Source organism: Corvus kubaryi, unplaced genomic scaffold, assembly GCF_017639235.1.
Source record: "Corvus kubaryi isolate FWS band 111438036 unplaced genomic scaffold, C.kubaryi_AGA036_p1.0 37398, whole genome shotgun sequence".
Lineage (NCBI taxonomy): Eukaryota > Metazoa > Chordata > Aves > Passeriformes > Corvidae > Corvus > Corvus kubaryi.
Genome location: NW_024581137.1, coordinates 4,693,739 through 4,716,412, shown reverse-complemented (window position 1 = coordinate 4,716,412; position 22,674 = coordinate 4,693,739). Strand labels below are relative to the sequence as shown.

Genomic DNA, 22,674 nt, shown 5'->3' with positions numbered 1-22,674 from the left:
AAGCACTTCAGTATAAAATCTAATGTCTCAGCTCAAACAGCTGAGGAAGGTGGATGGATTCAAAGGAAGGTTTCAAACTGTGTGAGTGCTGGCTGTTGTGGCATGAGGGATACGTTCCATTCTGTTTGCTGGGATAGCAGTGACTTTCAGCAGTGGTGCAGGATGATCAGCTGGCAGCAGCAGTGCATTAACCAAAACGTAGGCTGGAAGACATTTGAAAGACTTCACCTGACTGTAGTGGGCATAGCAGAGAGCAGCACTAGCCTGACAGGCTCTTTCATCTCTTAGATATCCTTTGAGAAACAAGTAATTGTTGTTCTGGCTTATTGGTGAAATGGTTTAGTCTATCTCATGTCAACTTTTATATGGGCTTTCTTGTGTATACCTCATCCTAACATTTATTGATGAAAGTCTGAAAGCAGTTTCTTTTCCCTTGAAAAGAAACAAGGGAAGAAAATATTTTTGTGTATAGTATCCTTTTTTTATTTAAAGTTACTTTAACTGCATGGTTCAATAATTGGTACAAAGGCAGTCTGATTCAGAAGCCTTTTTGTCGGACCTTGCTCCCTAACTGCAGCTTAAACATAAAACAGGAAGAGTTTGTAACCTCCAGCATGGGTCTTAGTTCACCTTTGTGCCAAGGCTTAAAAATAACTAAATAACTTGTATGCTTCTTACGTGCTTCTTGTATGCTTAGTCTTTGCTGAGCATGGTGGTCAAACTGCAAGAGGTGGCCATGTTTTTTCTTCAAAGCAATGGGACATGGGGCAGGAGAAATTTCCGTCACAAAGCAGCCTGGCTCACACACAACAAGGCAACGGCACCTCTCCACAGCTCACTGTGTGGCCAAACTGCAGCCAAGAGTTGTAACAGTCTGTTGGGGGAGGTTGTTCATTTAGAAGGTAGCAGGAAGGTAGAAAGTGGGAGTGAAAACTGCCATTGGAGATTGTCTTCTGCCTTTGAGTCTCCAGCTAATGTCCAGTTTGCTTTCTCTATGGTCTGAAGAGACTTCTTATGAAGGGATCAGGAATATGATTCCCCAGAGCAGCCGGCAAGACTATGCCCTGAGTTAACTGATAAATTCTGTGACAGCTGGTGGGAGCTGATGTTGGCAGCACTACATTTCAAAAACTGGCCAAGCCTAGACAGCACAGGGAGAGGAGAGGTCTAAAATGTAGTGAGATGTTTTTTCTCCTGCTTTGTTCAAGCAACTTCAGTAATAAAATGCTATTGTACCATGTGACAGTAGTGGGGAACAGGCAACATCTCTGAGCATTTGGAGGAATTTCATTGGTGCTGGTCCCTCAGCTACAAACCCTACAATCCCGACACGGCTGGTAGCAGTAGGATTTATTTTGGTGAGTGGAAATAATCTTGGCCTCTAGTTGCGTGGAATAGTAGTGCTAATTAGATGCTGTGCTGAAATTCTAGAGTATGAGCTGATTTATTCCGGCAACTTCTCATCTTCTGCCTGCTGGAATGCAATTCCTTAACACCTTCTATACAGTAACAGATCACGTCTTCACCCTTTCAATGGAGAGATATACTTTCAAATTAATTTTCAATTGGGTATGTAAAAATAGCCCTTCATAGAATGTGGTGACCCCAAAGTAAGTCATAATGCACAATTACACATATAATGTGCTTGCCATGGTCAGGTTCTGGTAGTGGGGGTGCTACAGGAGTGGCTTCTGTGAGAAGCTGCCAGAAGCTTCCCCAATGTCCATCAGAGCCAATGTCAGCCAGCTCCAGGATGGACCCACTGCCGGCCAAGGCCAAGCCAATCAGGAATGATAGGAACACCTCTGTGATAACAGATCTAAAAAGAAAGAAAAAAGGTTACTGCACAGTTGTAATTGCAACCAGAGAAGAACGGAGTGAGAATATGAGAGAGGAACAACTCTGCAGACACCAAGGTCAGTGGAGAAGGAGGAGGAGGTGCTCTAGGCACCAGAGCTGAGATTCCCCTGCAGTCCATGGTGAAGACCATGGTGAAGCAGCTGTGCCCCTGCAGCCCATGGAGGACAAAGGGGATGCAGAGATCCCTCTGCAGCCCATGTAGGAGCCCACGCCTGAGCAGGCTGTGCCTGAAGGACTGCATCCCATGGAAGAGTGACCCACGTTGAAGCAGTTTGTGGAGAACTGTTGCCCATGGGATGGACTCAGTTAAAGAAGTTCATGGAGAACTATCTCCTAGTGGGAGGAAGCCCACTCTGAAGAAGGGCAAGCACCCCTCTTCCTGAGCAGCAGGAGAAGCAACGTGTGATGAACTGACCATAGTCTCCATTCCTTGTCTCCCTGTGTTTCTGGGGTGAAGGAGGTAGAGCCCAAGAAGGAGGAATGGATGGGGGAAGGTGTTTTTGAGATTTATTTTACTTGTTATTATCCTGCTCTGATTTGGTTAGTAATAAATTCAGTTACTATTGCAAATGAGAGTCTGTTTTGCTGTGATGGTATTTGGTGAGTGATCCCTCCTGGATCTTTTCTTAACCTACGAACCCTTCGTTATATTTTTTCTCCTCTGTCCAGTTGTGGAGGGAAGTGAGACAGTGGCTTTTTTGGGTGCCTGGTGTCCATCCACTACAACACATTTTTCAGCTAATGAATCCTTATACCTTTTTACGAGGCCAAGACTTAACAAAATGGATTTTGAAATGGATGGATGGATTTAGAGGGGTCTTATATGGGTTTTGTTTTCTAAATGACTACTGGTTTCTTAAGGACAATGGCTGATTCTCCCATTCTAATTAGTATTTTGCCACCTGTCTCTCAAATGAAAGTTCTTTCAAATGATTTATACAATTCCAATGTGTATAATCCTAAAGTAAATCATTTCAGGGTGCTGCTTACAAGTATGAGTTTATAAGGCTTCCAGGTGATGACCAGGGGCCATGTTTTGCTTATAGCTTTATTCTTTTGTTTCACAACAATTTTTTTTTCTATCAGTATACCAGGATGTTACATGTCATTCCCTGTCTGACACTTTGTTCTCTTTGTTCCAATAGGCAATTAGTCGTTACTTGCCAAGACGAGATCCAGTTTTGAAACCTCTGATCTACGAAATGGTCCTGCATGAATTTTTGGAAAGTGACTATGAGGTACTGCAGCCTGATGTGTTCACATCAATGTGTCCAATAGTTATTGCCAGCCAAATATCCTTAGCAATGTAGAATTCTGACAGCAAATTCTCAGATGTATTCAAGCAGATTATCAGTGGACAGTTCCACAATAATGAAAATATTTAATAGTTGAATATTAATTTTAAGAGAATAAATAGAATGTTCTTCAGAGCATGAAAATACTGTGAGATTGATTATTTATTAGACTGTTACTTTTAGTTTGTTTAATGTAGCATAAGTGGTTGAGGTGATGCACAAAGCCTACAGCACCTAAAAGAGACTCAGCTTCATGAATCTTAATAACGTTGCCCTAAGAAGGAAAAATCTGTGTTCTGCACTGTACATGTCTGTGGGCACATGAAAGTTCCTTAAAGGTTAAGCACAGCAGGTGTCATCTCAGAGGCTTAGCTGAAGCTTTGATGTTTTGAAATGCTCCTTAGGCTATTCTTTCTATTTCTGTTACAATCTCTTATATTTTTAGGGGTTTGCAACCCTAATAAAAGAGTGGCCTGGAGATCTGTACAACAACACAATCATAGTTCAAGCTGTAGTGGATCACCTGAAGAAAGATCCACAGAACAGGACTTTGCTACAAACACTTGCAGAATTGTGAGTACAGTTTTCATTTCCTGTTACAAAAAGTGCACTTAAAATAGGGTGCTGTAGTTTATCCATATTTGCTTAGCTCTCTTAACAGAAATCTTCTTTGCTGTAGTCTACAGAGTATTGGCTTTCTTTCCTCTCCACTCTGTTGATTGCACACCTTAGCAATTCTTTACCCTTCTTTGTAAAGTTCACATTGAGTATGAAAGCAAATTGTTAAGCATGAGATTGGATTTTCTACTCCTCTTTCCAAAGTAAATAGCTAGCATTCCTCTTCATGCTGTCAGAGGAAACCTCTTCTGTGAAGTGTGCATTTCAGAATTACCCACGGGAAAATAAAATGGTGAGGGGTTTTGCCCACTATTTAAGTAGTAGTACATTTAGGTTTATTGCATGGCTGGAAATAAGTGATTGGAAAATGTGCCAAAACTGATCTGGTTCTAGGTCACTTTGTACAGGGATAAAGCTCTTTGATTTTCTCAGCCTGATCACTGTGTTATTTTCATACTGCTTCTTTGAAGAAAGAAGAATTGCTGTCTATTACTATGTTACAATCTGCCCCAAAGTTTTAAAAGAACAATGTTTTTTAGCTCTGAAGAGTGTTCCAATCGGTTTCCAAGAATTGAAAGGCTAGCATTTTGTGTGTCTTCCCTGTGAGCTGAAAATGAAAAATAAAAATGCAGAAAACCACAGGTCAGAACACAAATGAAGGCCAATATAAATGGAGGTGAAATTAATGTTGCCTGATGTTTATTTCCCTTTAACAAAAATGAATCACAGCTCTATTTAGATATTTATAAAATCAAGTAGTATCCTAAAATGTTTCACATACTAGAGTATGTTTATATTTTCTCTCATAGGTGATTTTTCTACCCTTAGGTATGTAACATTACATGTATTATAATCTGTTTTTATCAGGTATACTTACGATCAGCGCTATGGCAGAGCACTAGAAATCTACCTAACTCTGAGGCACAAAGATGTCTTCCAGTTGATCCATAAGCACAATCTCTTCAGTTCTATCAGAGACAAAATTGTTCTGCTCATGGATTTTGATTCAGAGGTGATCTTAATGATTTTATATTCACTTTCCACTACATATATTTTAACAGATTAAAAATAAATGAGCTAGTGTTGAGGCAGAGAGTGTGTTTGCTGCTTCTGGATACATTCTGAGATAAGAAAGATTGTTTGCCTAGACTGCAAAGTAATTGACCCAAGGATTATTTTTTTCCTTTGTATTTCCATTTCTGTTTCCTTTCCGTTTCCATTTGTCACTCTCAGTGAGAAAAGTGCTAGATTCGAGATCATTGTTGTGATTCTCCAGTCACAACATTAAATATCATTTCACACAGAGTATCATTTGACCATGTTATTCTTTCCGTATATTGAATCAAATAGTAGTATTAATAAGTCAAAGAAAGGAGATAATGAATTTATTTAGGCATATATTAAATGTACTTGCCATTTTCCTTTCACCACAGTCAATTAATCTGCTACTGAAAGTTTGCAAGGTTATTAACCTAAGTTCCAAAAATCAGGAAGTATTTATTCCGTGCTGAATTCTGTCTTCTTTCTTTCCAGCTGGCTATAAAACCCAAGCAAATGAGTTTTGGTATGATCACTGGGAAGATAACCAAGTAGATCTGCTCTTTTTTCAGTGCAATAGTTGTTTAAGCACTGGAGCTAAAATATGGAGCCATCTCTACTGTATGTGATGATCTTCAGTATGCCCATTCTAAACTACATGGAGAAAAAAAGTATAATTTTTTTTAATCCCACAGAATAAATCATATCAGGAATCTGTGTTATTTTTTGAAAGTGAAGTAAAATTTTGCTCTTGAAAGAGGAAGCAGAACCTGAATCCTGGTGGCCTCTTGGCTTACATGCTCTTGTCTTCCTGATTAAAGGTATTGCTGTGCAGATAGTTTGGAGGAATCCAGTTGTAAGGCAGGTTGAACTGTGTGTTTCTTGCATAGCCATCACCCTGCAGTTCCCTTTTGAAATGGAAAAATAGTATTTCTACCTCATTTGGCAGTGGCTTTTTGTGACTGACGATGATTCAGTGGGCATACTTCACCTGCAGTGTACGTGCACAGCATTTATTGCTATTAGTGAGGAAACTTAGGAGAAATACCCTGGAAGAATACTGTAATGCTGTACTTTCAGGGTATGCTGATGTTATGTAAATTACTCTCTGAATTTCTGTTGCTGAAAAGAGTAGGTCTGCAATATCCATCTGACACCCATCAGTGGATAAGCATAATACTATATAGAGTGTGAGAAAATGTGTGTACCTGTTTCCTACTTGATTTCTCTTTCTCTGTTGTAGAAAGCGGTAGACATGCTTTTGGATAATGAAGATAAAATTTCTGTGAGTATAAAAAATTCATGGCATGGCAGTTCAATGCTAGCTTGTATTACCTGTCCTTCTTTCAGTCTTGTAAATGGGATGTTTATCACAGGTTTGTTTTCTTTCAGATTGACAGAGTTGTCGAAGAATTAGAAAACAGGCCTGAGTTACAGCATGTGGTAAGTATTCCTATATTCTGCTGATTTCAAGTTGAGCTGAATAAACTCTTTGCTGGAAATCTCTTTTATGGTGTGTTTATCCTGTCAAAGTGCACCTGAACTCAAATGTCATAAGTCATCAGAGCCAATGTAGCTACTTCTGCCAATTTGCCCTTTAGCATGGCCATAGAATCTTTACAGTAGTTAAATGATCTTAAAATGTGTACCTGTGAGAATTTGATAACATACTGCGTCCTTATTAACATATTCCTCCTTACTGCATTGTAGGCACTTGTCTTTTCTGGTCAATAACTTCTTGCTATTATTCCTCCTTTTTCCCTACCCAAAATTGGGGTTGGTTGGTGGGTGCAGCTCTAAAATATGTTTTGCTGATCCATAGAGAAAGTGAATTGCTTGTCTTTCTGGAGCTGTAACTTCTATACACTGTTGGATTGTTCTTGTTTGTGCAAAATTACAGTATCACTGTAAGGCTGTGGCTCCACACTGCTATTCCAAAAACCCCTCATTGGTTTGAACATGCTGTCAGTGGAGTATATAATGTGTGACTGTGGGCTTGGGCTGTATTAGGGAGGGAAGTTTAACTTGGTGCTCATTACAGATAGGGCTCAGGTATTCATCTGGTGGAGAGGTGATTTATGGGTTAGAGATCTGATTATGGGGAGCAGATCTATGAAAAGTGCAGTCCACAGCCCAAGAGCTTTGCAAAGGCAAGAGACAGAGTGACAGTTTACAGAAGGGATGCATACAGAGGAAGGCAGCGAAAATGGTGAATGGTCTAGAGGGGAAGCCATGCAAAGAGCAGCTGAGGTCACTTGGCTTGTTCAGCCTGGAGGAGACTGAGCAGAGTCCTCATAGCTATTTACATCTTCCTCACAAGGGAAGAGTCAGAGCAGGCACTGATCTCTTCTCTGGTGACCAGCGACAGGACCCAAGGAAACAGCATGAAGCTGTGTCAGGGGCGGTTTGGGTTAGATATTAGGAAAAGCTTTGCCCACTATAGTGGCTGGCCACTGGAACAGGCTCCCACTCCAGGGGAGTGGTCACAGTATCAAGCCTGTCTGAGTTCAAGAAGTATTTGGACAATGCTGTCAGGCACATGGTGTGATTCCTGGGGCTGTCCTCTGCAGGGCCAGGAGCTGGAATTTGATTATCTATGTGGCTCCCTTCCAATTCGGGAGTTTCTATTATTCCATTAATAATATTGAATAAGTGGGTTTGAATTCTGATTCTTTTTTGATTCCTAGTATTTGCACAAGCTTTTCAAAAGAGACCACCATAAAGGCCAACGATATCATGAGAAACAGATCAGCCTTTATGCTGAATATGATCGACCAAACTTACTACCATTTCTCAGAGACAGCACACACTGCCCACTGGAGAAGGTAAGCCCCAAAAATCTAAGCACGGGTCCTTGATTTTTCTGTCTGGTCTGCAGCTTGTAGTCTTGTGAATTTCTAGCTGTGTCTGGTACTGCCCTCTACTGCCAATATGAGGGATCCTTTGAGTTTGTGACCATCGCCTGCAGTTTGGTTTGCGGAGCTGATGACAGCTGAGACTTTCCTCTCTCAGCTCACAGGGCAGGAATTGACAGGTATTTTTTATGCAGAAGTTCTGAATTCACACTTGATGAGTAGCTACAGCATATCTACTCATCAGTGCTTAGCCTGACTGAACAATAGGTTATGGTTACAAGAAATTGACAAGCATTTTGCCAAATCTCGGACCTGTCAGTGTTAGATCTCGAAAAATCAGTAGCTGTAACTGTAGTTTTTCTATCTTTTTATTCTAAGGTCTTAAGTTTCTCTTGAATAATATATACAATATAAGTCACTGAACTAACAGGGCTAAAAGTATTTTGTCTTTGTACTCTGGCTAATACGCTTTGGGTTTTACAGAGTATCAGGTTTCCACCTTCTAATATATATATTTTTTTCTATTTTCCTTCCTTACTCTTTCTTGTTAAATTACAAAATGCATAAAGGTAAGGCCAATATTGAGTTGTTTCCCCTGCTTGAATTATTGTGAAACAAATGGAAATTCTAAGTTTTCCCATTTAGATGGGTCAGTATTTTATTATTTTTATTTATTGCTGTTAATGGCTGAGCAGAGCAGACCTTGTGAAAGGATGCTCATCCATATGCAGCTATAATGATGACACAGTGGAGTAGTTTTCAGGTGTAATATTGAATATTGTATTTTACATGGTTAACATTCCAAAGAAAAGCAGTACTGTTCCTGGTAGCTCTCTTGTTTTGCATTTTTTTTGTCTACTGGAAAATACTTTCTTAGGATTGGAGAATTAGGATTTGTTGAAACCATTACTTGAAACGAGATTGACTAGTTTAGGCAGTGAGACTGAGAGGTTTCCAGCCAGAAACTTTCATCTACAGTATTGACTTACTTGTTTTTAACTTTCTGATTCTTAGTTTCTGCCTTATGTATTATTCATGTGATCATGGTTTTATGTATAAAACCTTACCAGCATTATTTTTTAATCTTGAGGCAAATTAGTTTTAGTTATTGCACATCCATCCTCCTATCTTTAGTGATGGGTGGTGCAGAAAATGCTGTGTGAAACTGATGCTCATTGCTGGCACTGCTTTGCTGAAGATATGGGCTATGAGTGAGAACAGGTCAGAGACTCATCAGCTTCTGGAAGGTGTGGTGCAGTAATCACCAAAGTCAAGAGAGAAGGATGTTAGAAAAAATGTGTCATTCTAACCTTAATGTTAAAATGTTAACTTCTTTCAGTAAGAAGCTAAGAGAGAGAGGAAAAGATACTACTAATAATTCTGTAATTATACTTTTTACCATGCATGTCATGTAGTAATGCTTCTTGTGACATATAGATCTTTGTTCTAAGAAAATGAAAAGGGGACTAAGAATTTCCCAGTTACCAATATTTTCAGTTCCTGTTAAGCAAGTTCCAACACAATGTATAAATTGCAGAAAGCAATTTCTGTCTGAAAAAATCCACTCATTATTGCTCTAATGAAATTATAAACTCATCAAGAAGAAATAATTTGTGCTGTCTAGAAGTAAGCCACTTTTATTCAAGTGCAGTTTAGAGAACGTTTTAAAAATAAGCTGGAAGAGAAGCAGGAATGTTTCCTGTTTCCCTCTAGAGGGAGCATGACAGTCAGGAAATGTGCAGCATCTACAACTACTGAATACCTGGTGCTTTGTAGTTTACCTTGTAAGTGGAGAGGAAAAAGAAGGCTGTCAGCTGTGTATATAACTTATTAGTATTATTCATACCTTTATTCACCTGAAGTATCTGGTTGGTAATTCACTTACCCCTAGCCCAAAATTCATTGTTCATATCTCTAATCTTCATAGTAACCCATCTGAAATTACGAGAATTGGAAGGAAAAGTTAATTCTTACCTACATCTTTGTTTGTAGTTGTGCTTCATGTATTTAAAGTTTTGATTTCTGAGTGTGAAAGTCTTTATTGGTGAACAGTTGTCTTTACAGGAATGCTATGAATCTTGAGTTTGTTTTCTGTTTCCAAACTGGAAACAGACATGGCATCGTTCATGGCATACCAGCCCTGCCGATTTCCTTTTACTTCTAACTTGTTGGTCATCAGTTTGATAGTTTTGGTAATTGTGCTGGTTTCCAACTACACACAGATTCTGTAGCTGCTAGTGATACTTAGCCCTCAGGTCTTTAAACCAAATTTACAAGAAATGCTTCCTTCATATTCTTTCATATTTATTATTTTTGCATTGTCTTCTTGGTACAAAATTCAGAGGGCACTCTCTCTCCTGAAACCATTTTGGTTACCCTGAGGAGATCTTCAGCCTTGTGTTGTTAATGAATGTCAAGCAGACTTCCATCACTAGGGACCACATAAGTCCACCCACAGGAAGCAAGTTTTGACAGCAGATAACCTTAATGTTTTTTATTAACCAACTTTTGGAGGCAGAATAAAGAAGTTGCCGGTAGAATTAAAGGCAGAGATTGACATAGTCCAGACTGAAATACCTGTCTGTCCCCAGATTTATTCAGTTTCAGAGAAGAATTTTTAAAAGAGTCTTGGAAGTCATGGAGTTTCTCTTCTTAATTAAGGCCAGAGGACCTGACAATGCCTATTACGGGAGCTGTGTTCCTGTCAAAATGAATAATGTAACTTTGTGGAAAAATCTCTTTAAGCCACTTGCAGCATTTGTGATCAATAAAATTTCATGTTACATGGTTTCCTGTATTCTCTTCTCTCCTCTCTTCCCTTAAATTCAAGGCTCTTGAGATCTGCCAGCAGAGGAACTTTGTAGAAGAGACAGTCTACCTTCTGAGTAAGTAACTCAGAATAAGTAACTGTGATAAATTACACCACTTTTAAACTTTTAATAAAGTTTATGATGTTAAAATGTATTATCTAGTATCGTTTTACATGCTTTCACAGAGACAAAGTTGGTATGCAGTCAGTGCAACCAAATAACATGATTTAGAAAATAAAACAAAGCACTGGATGGATATGATGTCTTAACTTTATGTATTTTGTTACTGTGTTTCTTACTTGGTGTTCTTCTGGGGCTCTGAAAGTGTTGCAGAGGCTATGGGGAACACCTTGGGCGGGGAGGTATTTTTGATACAATCTCCAGGAGAAGAGTAATACTGTTGGTTTTGACAAGAGAGGAGAAATTAAACAAATGTTTTCTTCTGAGTACATCTCAGCAGCTTAGTATTTTTTGCTAAGGTGAAAGATTTGCTTATATTGCTTTCTATCTTTTTTCCCCTTGAAATTAATTGTAAATTAACTCCTTCAGCAGACTAAGAATTCTATCTCTGAATGAGAGGCATCGGAAGACTTATATGTATGTTTATGTATTAGTCATGAACAGAATAGTAAGCATTTTTTAAACAATCTCTGGTTTAGTAAGAAGATATTTTGTGGACCATTCCACTGGAGAGTAGGATTTACAAATGAATTTATTTAAAAGAATAGTTCATAATTTCTCCTATGTCCACCTGTTTCCTCTTATTTTTCATGAGTGTAGGCTGCACTATACTTACGGCAAATTAAGAGGGCCCATGTGGGCCCTTGAAGCTGGTATTTCATGTTATAGTTTATGTCCATACACATACACATACTCCCCCTCATGTTAGGTGTTGCTGCAGTTCAGAACCCCACAAATGACCCAACACATCCTTGAGAAAGCCTCCATGTCCCAGTCCAGCAAACTGCTCCAAGCATTTGTTCAGATTATACTGATTTGCATTCCTACATCTGAATAGACTAGATTTGGTCTTAGTTGAATTAGTTTGAGTCAACTTCACACTTACAAAATTCTTACTGAAGGAGCACTGAACACTGATAAGCAATTAGCATTTATAATCTCTTTTACTTATTTTTCCTTCCAGGCAGAATGGGTAATAGCCGCAGCGCCTTGAAGATGATAATGGAAGAATTGCAAGATGTAGATAAAGCTATTGAATTTGCCAAGGAACAAGATGATGGAGAACTTTGGGAAGATCTTATTTTATATTCTATTGACAAACCACGTAAGTAGGATAGTTTCTGGAAGCCTTGCATGTGTGGAATGCTGTTGCAATTAAAGGACTGAATTATTCACATGTATGTTAGAGAAGGCGTTTATGTATGGTCAGGGAGGTGGTCTGGCTTGTGAAGCACAACATAGCTGTCCTACTGTCCATAAAACTTGCAGCAAGGCAGCATGAGGGTGTGCTACACAATGAGTACTTGGAGGCTTAACATTGAATAAGCTCTGCATAGTTATGCCCTTAATGACAAATCAAGGGGACAGTAGTGCTTTTAATCTAGCAGAATGAGACTTTATTTTTAGACAGCCTCAAAACACAGTCTGCAAGCATGATGAGAATGTTGCGTACTGTGTTACTACAACTTCTTCCCTTCAAGATTCTGAAAATGAAGAGCCCACACCTTTCTTCCCCTCAGCAAAACAACTAATTTATTTTGTTTCTGGATTATAAAGGTAAGATTGGTAATAATGAGTGCATTTTGCTTTTCATCCATTATATTAACAGCTACTCCAAGTTAAAAGGATGGACTCAGAAACATAAGCATCAGTGTTGTCAAGGAGGCAGGTTCAAAGAAGTTCAAATGACTAAGAAAATAGAGAATTTTCCTAACTATCTACTCCATTAGTTTTTGCAACCTCTTCTAGGGCTTTAAATCAAGACTTTGAAGTCTCTCTTGGCACCTCTTTTCTGGGGGATTGAAAGTCTTGTTGAATTAGTGTGAGAATATATATCTTTTCATCCCTTGGCTGCTAATTTTGACAAGAAGAAGTTACCAGAATCTGTTAAGCCTTGAGAAGAATGGCATTCTCAAATTACCCATACTTGAATGCATCACTAGAAGTGATGCTACAATCAGTGACATCTTTAGAGCAAAAGGGATTCAGAACGTACAGAATTCTCTCAGTTCCTATATGTTACAGTTTCTGCCTATATGCAGAGCAACTCTAGTGATATTCCTCAGTTGTGGGGGTTAAAGAAAAAACACAGCCTTGAGTCATCATTCTAGTGTGTTTTTTTAGCCAGATGCTCTTCAAAAAGCAAAAGACTTCTATCATGTCACTCTCACCAGTGTTTAGAAACACATTGAAATCAGGTTAGGTGCGTGAAAATTTGTTTTTAAACCCTGGAACTGGGAATGGAATTCCCACAAAAGGTAGTTAATTTTCTCACTCTGTTTGCTTGAGTGCTCTTTTTATTGAATCAAAATGCATTATTTGCTTGTAAGCTTGGGCTGGAGACTCAGTTACCACTTTGCTGAATATGCTGGAAGTTCTGTAAATTGCCAAACTGTATCTTCCTCTCTTTCCCAAAGGCTTGTATTCAAGTAAACACAGCTGCGAGAAACATACAAAGACTCTAAAAGAGACCTAGTGTTTTCACTTAGTAGAGAACTGTCAAGGAATAAGCCAAAGCCTGCAGCTTGTCACCAAAGTAGCCTTTAATCAGGTATTTTGTCAGGTTATTTTTCTTAATTTCTTTGCCTCTTGGTTTTCACAGCTTTTATTACTGGCTTGTTGAACAATATTGGAACCCATGTTGATCCTATTCTTTTGATCCACCGCATTAAGGAAGGCATGGAGATTCCTAATTTGAGAGACTCACTAGTGAAAATTCTTCAGGACTACAACTTGCAGGTAGATGTTGCATTCTTCATGTGATACTAATTTTCAGAGAGACAGCAAAACCTCTTTGTCACTGAACAGCACAAGAAATGGCTATCATGATTTGTTCAGCCATCAGTCATGGACACTGTGGGCCAGTACAAAGCTGTGACAGAAACAGTGGAAATTTGCCAAGATCTCTTGATGGCTTCTAGCCCTTCTAAATGTCTTTCATACTGTCATAAGCCTGGTGGGTAAGTAGAAATGGAAGCATCTTGAGTGATTTTACACTGCCCAACTGTCCAGTATTGGAAAGTTTCACAACGATTACTTTTCATTCTCTCACATGAATGCAGAGGCACAATGGAGGCAGAATGCAACATGCCCTCACTGAAACATTCACCGGGTGTTAGCGCTATATGTTAAGTGTCATACTAACTGAAGGAAGATGAACTTCTAAAATCAAATTTATGTCAATGGTGCAGAATCAGTTGGTTAGAGCCCGGTGCTAATAATGCCAAGGTTGTGGTTTCAATCCCTGTATTATGGACCATTCACTTAAGAGTTGGACTCAATGCTCCTTCCAACTCAGAATATTCTGTGCATGTGTTGCTGTTTATGCATAAAAAAAAAGGACTGTTCACTGGATTATGGGAGTTCTTATCCCAAATAATTATACAGATATGTGCAGTTCCCTACATGGTTGGTTCTGACACATGTTTGTAAGAACTTACAAGAAGCATACCCTTCAGTGTTCCCTGAAAGTAGCCAGTAGGGTGTATTGCATTGCATATTTTAAATCTCCCTGCTACAAAAGGAGTCCCAAACCTGAATTCTCTGTCATGCTGTTCTGCATCTCTCTACTGAAAGAAAGCTACAGAGGAGTTTGAATGCCTCCAGTATGACTATGCAGAATCCAAGAAAACATAGCTCAGTAGGCAGCTGAAACTTCAATTTTCTGAGCCTCAAACATTTGTTCCACATCTGCTATTAGTCTTTCAACATTTTGAGCAAATAGATGGGCTTGATGATTGCATTAAGGTCACGGCTGGTGTCTTGCCAGGCCAGTAAAAGCCCGTATCTCTCTTCCAGGGCAGGGTTTAAGCGTTTCTAAGGCTTTTCCATTATTTTAGTTTTATATGAACTTCAGATTATAACCTTGTCTATTTCAAAGGAGCATTTTACATTTCTTCATCTCTCAATTCTTGTTATATGCAAGGAACCTCCCCGGATAAATAGATACATGTTTGCATATAATGCATGTTGTAACATTACTTCCAGGTTTTGACTTCATTGGGTGCTAGTGTCCTTCCAAAATGATGCTAGCTAAATACCATGCTACATTTCAACAGTTGCATGTTAATCTTGCTGCTGTCAGTACCACCATTGATCTTCCTGTTCCTGCATTCTCATGAAATCAAAATGTAGTATTTGTTGTGTTTGCAGGCAGACTGAGAAAGTGCTGTAAGCATAGCTTTACACATATACAAAATATATTGTGTGGCTTCAGACAAGGCTGATGACATCATTTGGTCATATTTTGGGGATGAATGTATAATTTTTTTCTTCAAATACCTTTTAACAGAATTACTTTTGAATTAAAAGGGTGTATTTAACCTTGAGAATGATACCTAAAATGATTTGCTGTTAGCATTGAAATAATTAATGGATTTCAAATTAATTGATTGTAAAGTAGAATTGGATAGCTCTAGGGCTAAACTTTAGATTTCATAGGGATAATAGAGATTAAGGAAGCTTAATGTAATTTGTGCTTGGCTTGCTTGTATGATAGAAAAAAGTATAGCCAAATAAAAGGCAATATTTCATTAGAGAAATGTAAGTTATAGTTTAAAATAAGTATTCTTTAAGTGTTACTGGCAATGTAAAGTGCACTGTTTATGAACAGATGGTATATCTACATTGAAATTTAGGGGTCTTATTGCTGGTCTTGCACACTCGCCTAAGTAGCCAATTGGCAAGTTCAGATTTTATAAAGGGACTGTTTCTGCATTTGGCATGTGCTCCAGGACATGGCTGGGACTTCAGGTGAATGTCTAAGCAGCCTCTCCTTGCTGAGGGCAGTTCTGCCTTAGTGGAACTGTTATTGCTGCCTCATTAGCTGTTTTAAAACGAGTCTTTGGTGTGTTTGTATAATGCCTGGTCATACCTCTACACGTTGTGTAGGTTCATGCTGAGAAGTCAGTGGCCTTCATTCTGGCCTGGCACAACTCTGTCTTTTGGTAGAAACCTCCTGATACGTAGCGTGAAACCTACCAGACATTTTGAACTCATTCAGAAATACAGAATTCATTGGCTAGGATTTTCTATAACTTCATCTTTTTGGATCTTGAGATCTGTACGCATGTAAGTTTCATTGTTCTCATTTTCAAAGGCAAAAAGAATCTTGTGCTAAGATCCATGGAGGAGCACAGGCAAAAAGAGAACCTGCTCCTTGACTTGCAAGTCACTGCCTAACACAAAAACTGTGGTGGTCTTTTCATAATGTTGGCTTCCCAAACAATGTTACCACTGTGCCATTATATTGTTTAATTAATGGGTTCCTTTTGCAAGCCCTGATAAGACTGTTTTATGCCTATGTAAGCATGCAAATGCAAATTTCCTATTATGCTCTTGATTTTTCATACCAGCAAACTGTACTTAGGTGTGATTTGAAATATGGAGGAGTAGGAGTTAGAAGCAGGGCCTTTGACAGACTTTGTCTTTTTGAAAACCACTCTTTCCATCCCAGCAAAACCAAGTAAATCAAACTGAGTGGCTGCCAAAGTATGTGTGACTCACAGCATGCATTAGAGAATCCAACAAGAAAGTCTACTAATGCAAATTTGATTGTAATTTTTTTTTTTTAATACGGACTCTTCCTTGAATAATTTTTATTAACATTGGCAGACTGCAGACTGATTGCATCACTTTAACAAATTGCCACCCACTAGATGAACTGCTGCAACTGTTCTATATGCTACTATAAGCTCACCTCAGCTGTGTGGTTAACGTTTAAAATCTGATCACTATCAACCAACCAAGCATAGCACTAAAGCAGAATTAAATATTCTTTTGGGCAAAAACAAAACATAGATCATGTACAATTTTTTTCTTAGATTACTATTTCAAGTAAGCGCTACTAATTTGCTTTTTTCTCTGACATTACAGCTCTGCTTTACAAGTAGGGATCTATTAACCTGCCTTCCAGAATACCCATTTTTATTTTCCAACTTCAGGAAATGTAATTCTGCCATGAACTTAAAACTGAGCACACTCCTAACTATTCTCCTAAGCAGGGAAATATTTAAGTGCTCATTTAAGTGGTTTTCTGAATTGGGATTAAAACTTGAAGTGATTTTTTTTGGTTTTTTCACCCCTGAGGATGATTTATTTCGGTTTTTTCTCTTTGTCATCATTTGAGTTAATGTATTAAAGCCATAGTACATAATCAAGTGACACTGTTTGACTGTAGTGATGAAAGTTTATTTACTGCTGAAATAATACTGATTTTAGTGTTTATACACAGTAACATTCACAAACAACAAAGTTATGAAGACATAGACAATGAGAACAAAATTATAGTTCTCTGAATTTTAATAGGAGCATTTATCAAAAAAGTGTAGTCTGAAGCTTTTTTATTGCTTTTGAAATCTACGTTGCTACCATAAATTTATAGATAAATTAGACATGTTGGCTTAAAGAGAAACCTGCTTACTTATTAGAAATTACACATTCCTAGTGCTTTTTTTATTTAAGTGCAATTAAATCACCGTTCTCCAGGTTTCTAAAGCATTGTATCACACATTTCACAAAGAAGACTGGGAGAAAAATCCCCTTATTTGTAGACTTGTGAGTTAATTATAAGCCTGCTAAGCTTTCCAAATGTATAAAATAGGTGTCTTTTCAGCTTTGGTTTGTGTCTGAATGAAATGTAGCAAATTACTGTGGTATTGGAAGACACTTAAATACCTCTTTGTTTTATAAAGAAATGCTTCATTTTTCACCCTATGGCATTTGTAAGAATAAAACTTTGAAAGATGTTGGTATTCTAAGTCTACTTTTTCCCTAGCTTTAAAATACGGAAGCAATTTGTTTAGATATAGTACTATAGATTTTGTGGATTAGGCATTTTAGTCAAATGTTGACTTACTAGTTTGCACTTTGCTTGAACCTGCAGTAACTCTGATGGGTAAGAGACATTGATCCATTCACAGAATCCACATATATCCATTCATAATAGAGTTTATGAACTAGCAGAACCCAGGGATAATCCAATGAATGCTGCTTGAAATAGCACCTGGAAAAATTGTTAGGTTATGGTCCTGAATGTTAACTAAAAATGCTGTTCAGACACCTTGGAGGCACTAGGGGGCAGGTGGCAGCTTGCACAGGGGGACAAGGCTGTAAAGATTAAAAATAATGTGCTTTTAATTGCGGTAGTGATGCTGTTTGAAAGAATTTTGGTGAGTGGCCTTGAGAAAGTTGGACTTGTTTGAGGGTTAAGCTGAATCAAGGCCTGAATTTACTCCCAGAGCTTTGAATATACCCTTTCAAATTAACTGCATACTGCAGTGCTTTTCTTTAATGTTAGGCATTTGTAAATCAAGACTGTTTTAATTAAATAGAAGGGTTTATGCCTAATATCTTCCCTAATAAAGCCAGAAAACAAACTATTTTTTGCAATAGCTGTTTTGGTTTTAGCAGTTTTCATTAATTTCATGAAGGCATTATTTTTGCACAAAACTTCTTTCTGTAGGTGCATGATGCTGTCCTGCTTGTGCTCACAATTATATGCTTTTAAAGGATAAGTAAAATTCAGTTTCATTCTCAATTCTGTTTCTTCTTGGAAAGTGATTTCATTATAGATTTATGCCCAATGTCAGTTTTAACTAGTTCAACTTAATCTTAGTCCACAGTTACCTACTTCTCCTCCCTTTTAATGAAGCTCCCTCTCTCTTGACTCCAGATTCCTTCTCCTTTGCTTTCTGTAACTCTTAAATTATCCATCTTTGAGGTTTTCAGTTTCTACAGAAGTGTTGAGATATATTACCTTGAGAATTGACATTTTACATTATGCATTGTGATTTTTCCTTTTATAATAATAGCTACCTACTGTATTCCATTTCTAGCAAAATAAGGTCTGACAGTCATTAAATGTGGTATGGAAAGATCTTAGTGTTGTTTAAATAATGGCAGAAAGTGCATATTTCTTAAAAGATACATTTTATCAGGTGTTTCTGTTACTCCTGGGTTTTCAGGCATCAAACAGTATTGAGGTTTTCCAGTGATCTAGTGATGTCTTTTGTTTCCCTCTTCATTTTTCTTTTTTAATGAAATTTTCCTATTGGCACACTGTATTTTAATTAGAAAAGGCTAAGACACACTTCCATCTTCCCACTGTATCTTTGTTCTGCTCCTTTCATTTAACATGGTTGAAGCACCAAGGTTGTCAGAGTTCTAGAAACATTTGGACAGTGTTCACAGGCACATGGTGTGATTCTTGGCGCTCTTCTCTGCAGGGCCAGGAGTTGGACTTGATGATCCTTGTGGGTCCCTTCCAGATCAGGATATTCTATGACTCTATGCTTGTTTTACTCCTTTTACTTCAGCATGGGGGGGGTTTCATCTGTCTTTCTGAAACAGTCTCATTCAGTTGTCCTTGCTAAAAGTTTCTTGGATTTTTTTCAAACCTTGCAACATTTTTCTCTATTTAGAACAAAATTTTACATTCTTTGTTGCCTTTGGATAAAGTTAGCAGGGGAAAGACATAGCCAGATTGTTCCTGAGATTATCAACAGATAAAAATTATTAATTTTCTAAGTGTTTGTCTCGTAGATCTGCATTCAGTTGCTGGTGCTCTGAAATGTTTTATAGCTCAATGTCTCTAACACTGGAAAACTGTCATTCACCTATTGATATGCCCAATTTTAAATGCTCATAATGTTACTCAATGTTAATTTTTTCAATGTACTTCAGATTTGTGGTCTTATCTGCATGTCATTCTTAGTAGTGTGGCCTTATTACTGCACAGTGTGTATGTAAAAAGGTAGAGTTTTGGACCGTGTCCACGTGGCTATAAAATCTATTATTGTATTTCTTCTTAGGTATTTGCATTCGCTGTATCTTGCACTATCTTAGAATGCTCAATATTTCCTGTAATACAAATGATCAGAAGAAAGGAAGGAACATTGCTTCTTTATACCTCTCTTTTAGTAGGGTTGGTCACATTATAATTGACTGTGAGTATCTTTGGAAAGCACTTTTCAAAGGAATTGTTGTCTTGGAAAACAAATTTCCAAACATCAGTTTGGGAGGAGAAAGAAAAAATTCCAAAATACTTACTTGGGTTTGTCATATTTCCAAACTTGCTTCATTAAGTATTGTGAAATAAGGCTCTGTATAATTTCTATGCCCTTGCTTCTTCTGTGTTTCAAAACAGTTTCAGGCAATGACAAGTCAATCTAATGAAAAATACCAAATAAGTCAAAAGGAAGCTGAGACTTCTGCTAAAGAGGAATGAACTAGGGACCTTTGATTAGTTGCATGGACATTTAATACTGCTTATTAAATGACACCTCAGGAGGATATATGTTGGAACAAAATATATTTTGAATTGCTCTGTTTACAAAGGTTTTATGATTATCAAATATCTTTTCTGAAGAAGACAGGAAAGATATACATAGAAGTTGTTTTGAAATGGTTTGGAAATTAATTCTGAGGGCACTGTAAAAATTCCTCGCTGTTGTAATTTATTAACACCATCTCATAGAAAGATGTTCATAATTTATAATAACAGTATCTTTGTAAAGGATTTTATTTCCTGACATTTGTTCTTGTTTTGCGGGGTTTTGGGTTTTTTTATTGTGGACTTTTCATTTAGGTAGAGGTGATGGCAACAATAGGTTCCTCCTTTGCCTCCTTTGTAATACCTTGAAAAGTCTTAAACATTCCTTGCACTCACTCTGGCAGCAGAGAAACACAGTGGTGATTTGTCAAGATAGTTGATATGCCCATCTGTTCAACAACCACTGTCTTTTATGTTCTTTGCACCAACAGATCTTGCTGCGGGAAGGTTGCAAAAAGATACTCGTTGCTGATTCTCTTTCTTTATTGAAGAAAATGCATCGAACTCAGATGAAGGGTGTCCTAGTGGATGGTGGGTACAGAGGAAACATGATGACTTTCAAGGTTTAAGACTATAGCTTGGTTTATTTACCCCCTGACTGTCTGCTTTGGAAGCTGCCCAAAAGCCTGAGGTTTTTTATCTTATCTGTGGAGTGTGGTAGGATACTAGATGCTTTTCCCCTTTGCAAAGGAATTACTTGTATCTCAAAAACTACAAGACCCAGCATGCAGCTGTTTCTCTTGATCAATCTCTGCAAAGCCAGTAATGTATTGTGTCCTGCAGTTTGTCTGTAAAGGCGAAAATGTTGTTTGGTGCTAACATGGACAGTCAGACGATAATAATCTGCAACCAAAGCAAAAGATACAAGGTGGTTGTCAGAAACAGTTGAAAATATTTTGCAAGGTGCTAATGATGCATGTGAGCAGCGCTGTAATTCTCACTAGCTGAGTGTTAATAGCAAGAGACAAAAGCTGACAGGACAGAGTACCAGAGCTTCTGCTCCAAAATGCTGCAGTTAACAGCCACCCATCCCATGCTCCTTTTTTTCAGTTTGCCTTTTGTCTCTACAGCACTGATCCTAAGCAGCCTTAGTCCTGCACTTCTGCCATCATCAGATCTAAATATTTATCATGTTGTTGTTAGAAATGCTACTTCAATATTGCTCTTCAATTTTTAATAGATTCTGTTAGGCATCTTAAGTAAATGCTTTAAGACCAAGCTCCATTTCTGTAATGGCAGTATGTTCATGGCTGCTTTATAAAAAAGTAAACATGGAGTTTGTTAACAAAGCTGTTCTTAGTTTTCTTTTGTTTTGTTTTTCAGAGGAGAATATCTGTGAATCATGTCTGTCTCCAATACTTCCTTCAGGTAGGATGCTTTTCTAGGAAAAAAAAGAGGTTGTAAAATTTTTAATTAGTATTTTAAGAGGAGCTACAGTTTGCATTTATTCATAAAAATGTGTAATCTCCCTTGGTGATCACTGTATAAATTTCAATCTCCTATGCAAAGCTTGCTTTTGAATTGTGACATGGAAGTGGAGTCTAATTGGACATTTTTTGTTGCAGTAAACCCAGATACTCTTTTTTTATTCACCTCTTTTTATTCACTTATTCCTTATTTTCTGTTTTGAATACATGGAATTCAAGGCAACTTTTAATTCCATCAACATACATATTCTCAAAGATTATTAGAACCACAAAACTAAGCTGCTGCCACCAAATCTTGTCCTCCTCTGTTCGATGATTTAGACTGAACTCGAAGATTATAAAATTTTATGGAATGTACTTTTTGTCTGAATGGTGGAGAGTTCTTGTCTTCAGTCATGGCTGCCATGTTTGAAACATCTTAAAACCGACTAGCTTTAAAACACCTTCTAAAGTTAGTTTTGAAACTAGAAATTCAGGATGTTATTTTGGAGATGTATGTGCTGCAAGGCAACTATAGTCCAGAAATATCAATGTAGCTGTTGGGTGTCTTAAAAAAAAGTAATTTTACTAAGAGAATATCTGTCGTGGCATGTTCAAACAAGAATATATAAGACAAAGCATATGTACAGACATTTGTTTGTTTTCTAAATGTTAATAACCCGATAGAATTAGTTACAGTTTATCTGGTTTCTACTATTTTTCACTTAAATAAATAAATAAAAACAACTATACTGGGATCATGTGCAGCAATATACAGAACAGGAAAACCTGGCAGAGTTGAACGTGCTAGTGCTTTGAGGTATGTGTGTTGAGGAAAAAAAGAGCCAAAGTAGAATGTGAATGATGTTCATGAATAAGGTGGTTATTCTTTAGATATGTGGATGTTGTATTTAGAGTTCTAATTTGGCTAAATGTTCATGTGGGAATGAAAACCCACATCATGCACCTAGGCAGCCTGGTGCCAAATTTCAGGATCATGCCATGCAGTGCAGGCACTAGAACTGCTCAGTATTCTGGTTCTCTTCACACTAGTGCAAGAATTTTTCTGCTAACTTTTCTTCAAAGCAGCTGAATTATTTGGTGGTAGTTTACTGTTCTCCCTGCCCAAATTTAGCATGTAGCATTTATTGACATGAAAAATTCCTGGTGGAAGGGTATACAGCATTTAAGCCACAGAATAAAATTGTTTTGTAACTCCATCACTGGTATACATTACCTGAAACCATCACTCTTCATGGTTTCTGTGAATGAGCCAGAATA

The 22,674-nt window shown here is 37.8% G+C and overlaps 1 protein-coding gene across 3 annotated transcripts in view; it reads left to right on the top strand.

The window, feature by feature from the left end:
- The window catches only part of VPS41 (VPS41 subunit of HOPS complex), a 114,305-nt gene that overhangs the window by 86,600 nt on the left and 5,031 nt on the right, over window positions 1-22,674 (top strand). For all 3 annotated transcript variants that reach the window (XM_042042889.1, XM_042042890.1, XM_042042888.1), the window contains exons 17-27: window positions 3,006-3,098; window positions 3,601-3,728; window positions 4,641-4,785; window positions 6,055-6,096; window positions 6,204-6,254; window positions 7,499-7,636; window positions 10,497-10,551; window positions 11,621-11,761; window positions 13,259-13,395; window positions 20,419-20,518; window positions 21,311-21,355. In XM_042042889.1, coding sequence (XP_041898823.1) covers window positions 3,006-3,098; window positions 3,601-3,728; window positions 4,641-4,785; window positions 6,055-6,096; window positions 6,204-6,254; window positions 7,499-7,636; window positions 10,497-10,551; window positions 11,621-11,761; window positions 13,259-13,395; window positions 20,419-20,518; window positions 21,311-21,355 — 1,075 coding nt within the window. The remainder of the gene's footprint in view (window positions 1-3,005; window positions 3,099-3,600; window positions 3,729-4,640; window positions 4,786-6,054; window positions 6,097-6,203; window positions 6,255-7,498; window positions 7,637-10,496; window positions 10,552-11,620; window positions 11,762-13,258; window positions 13,396-20,418; window positions 20,519-21,310; window positions 21,356-22,674) is intronic.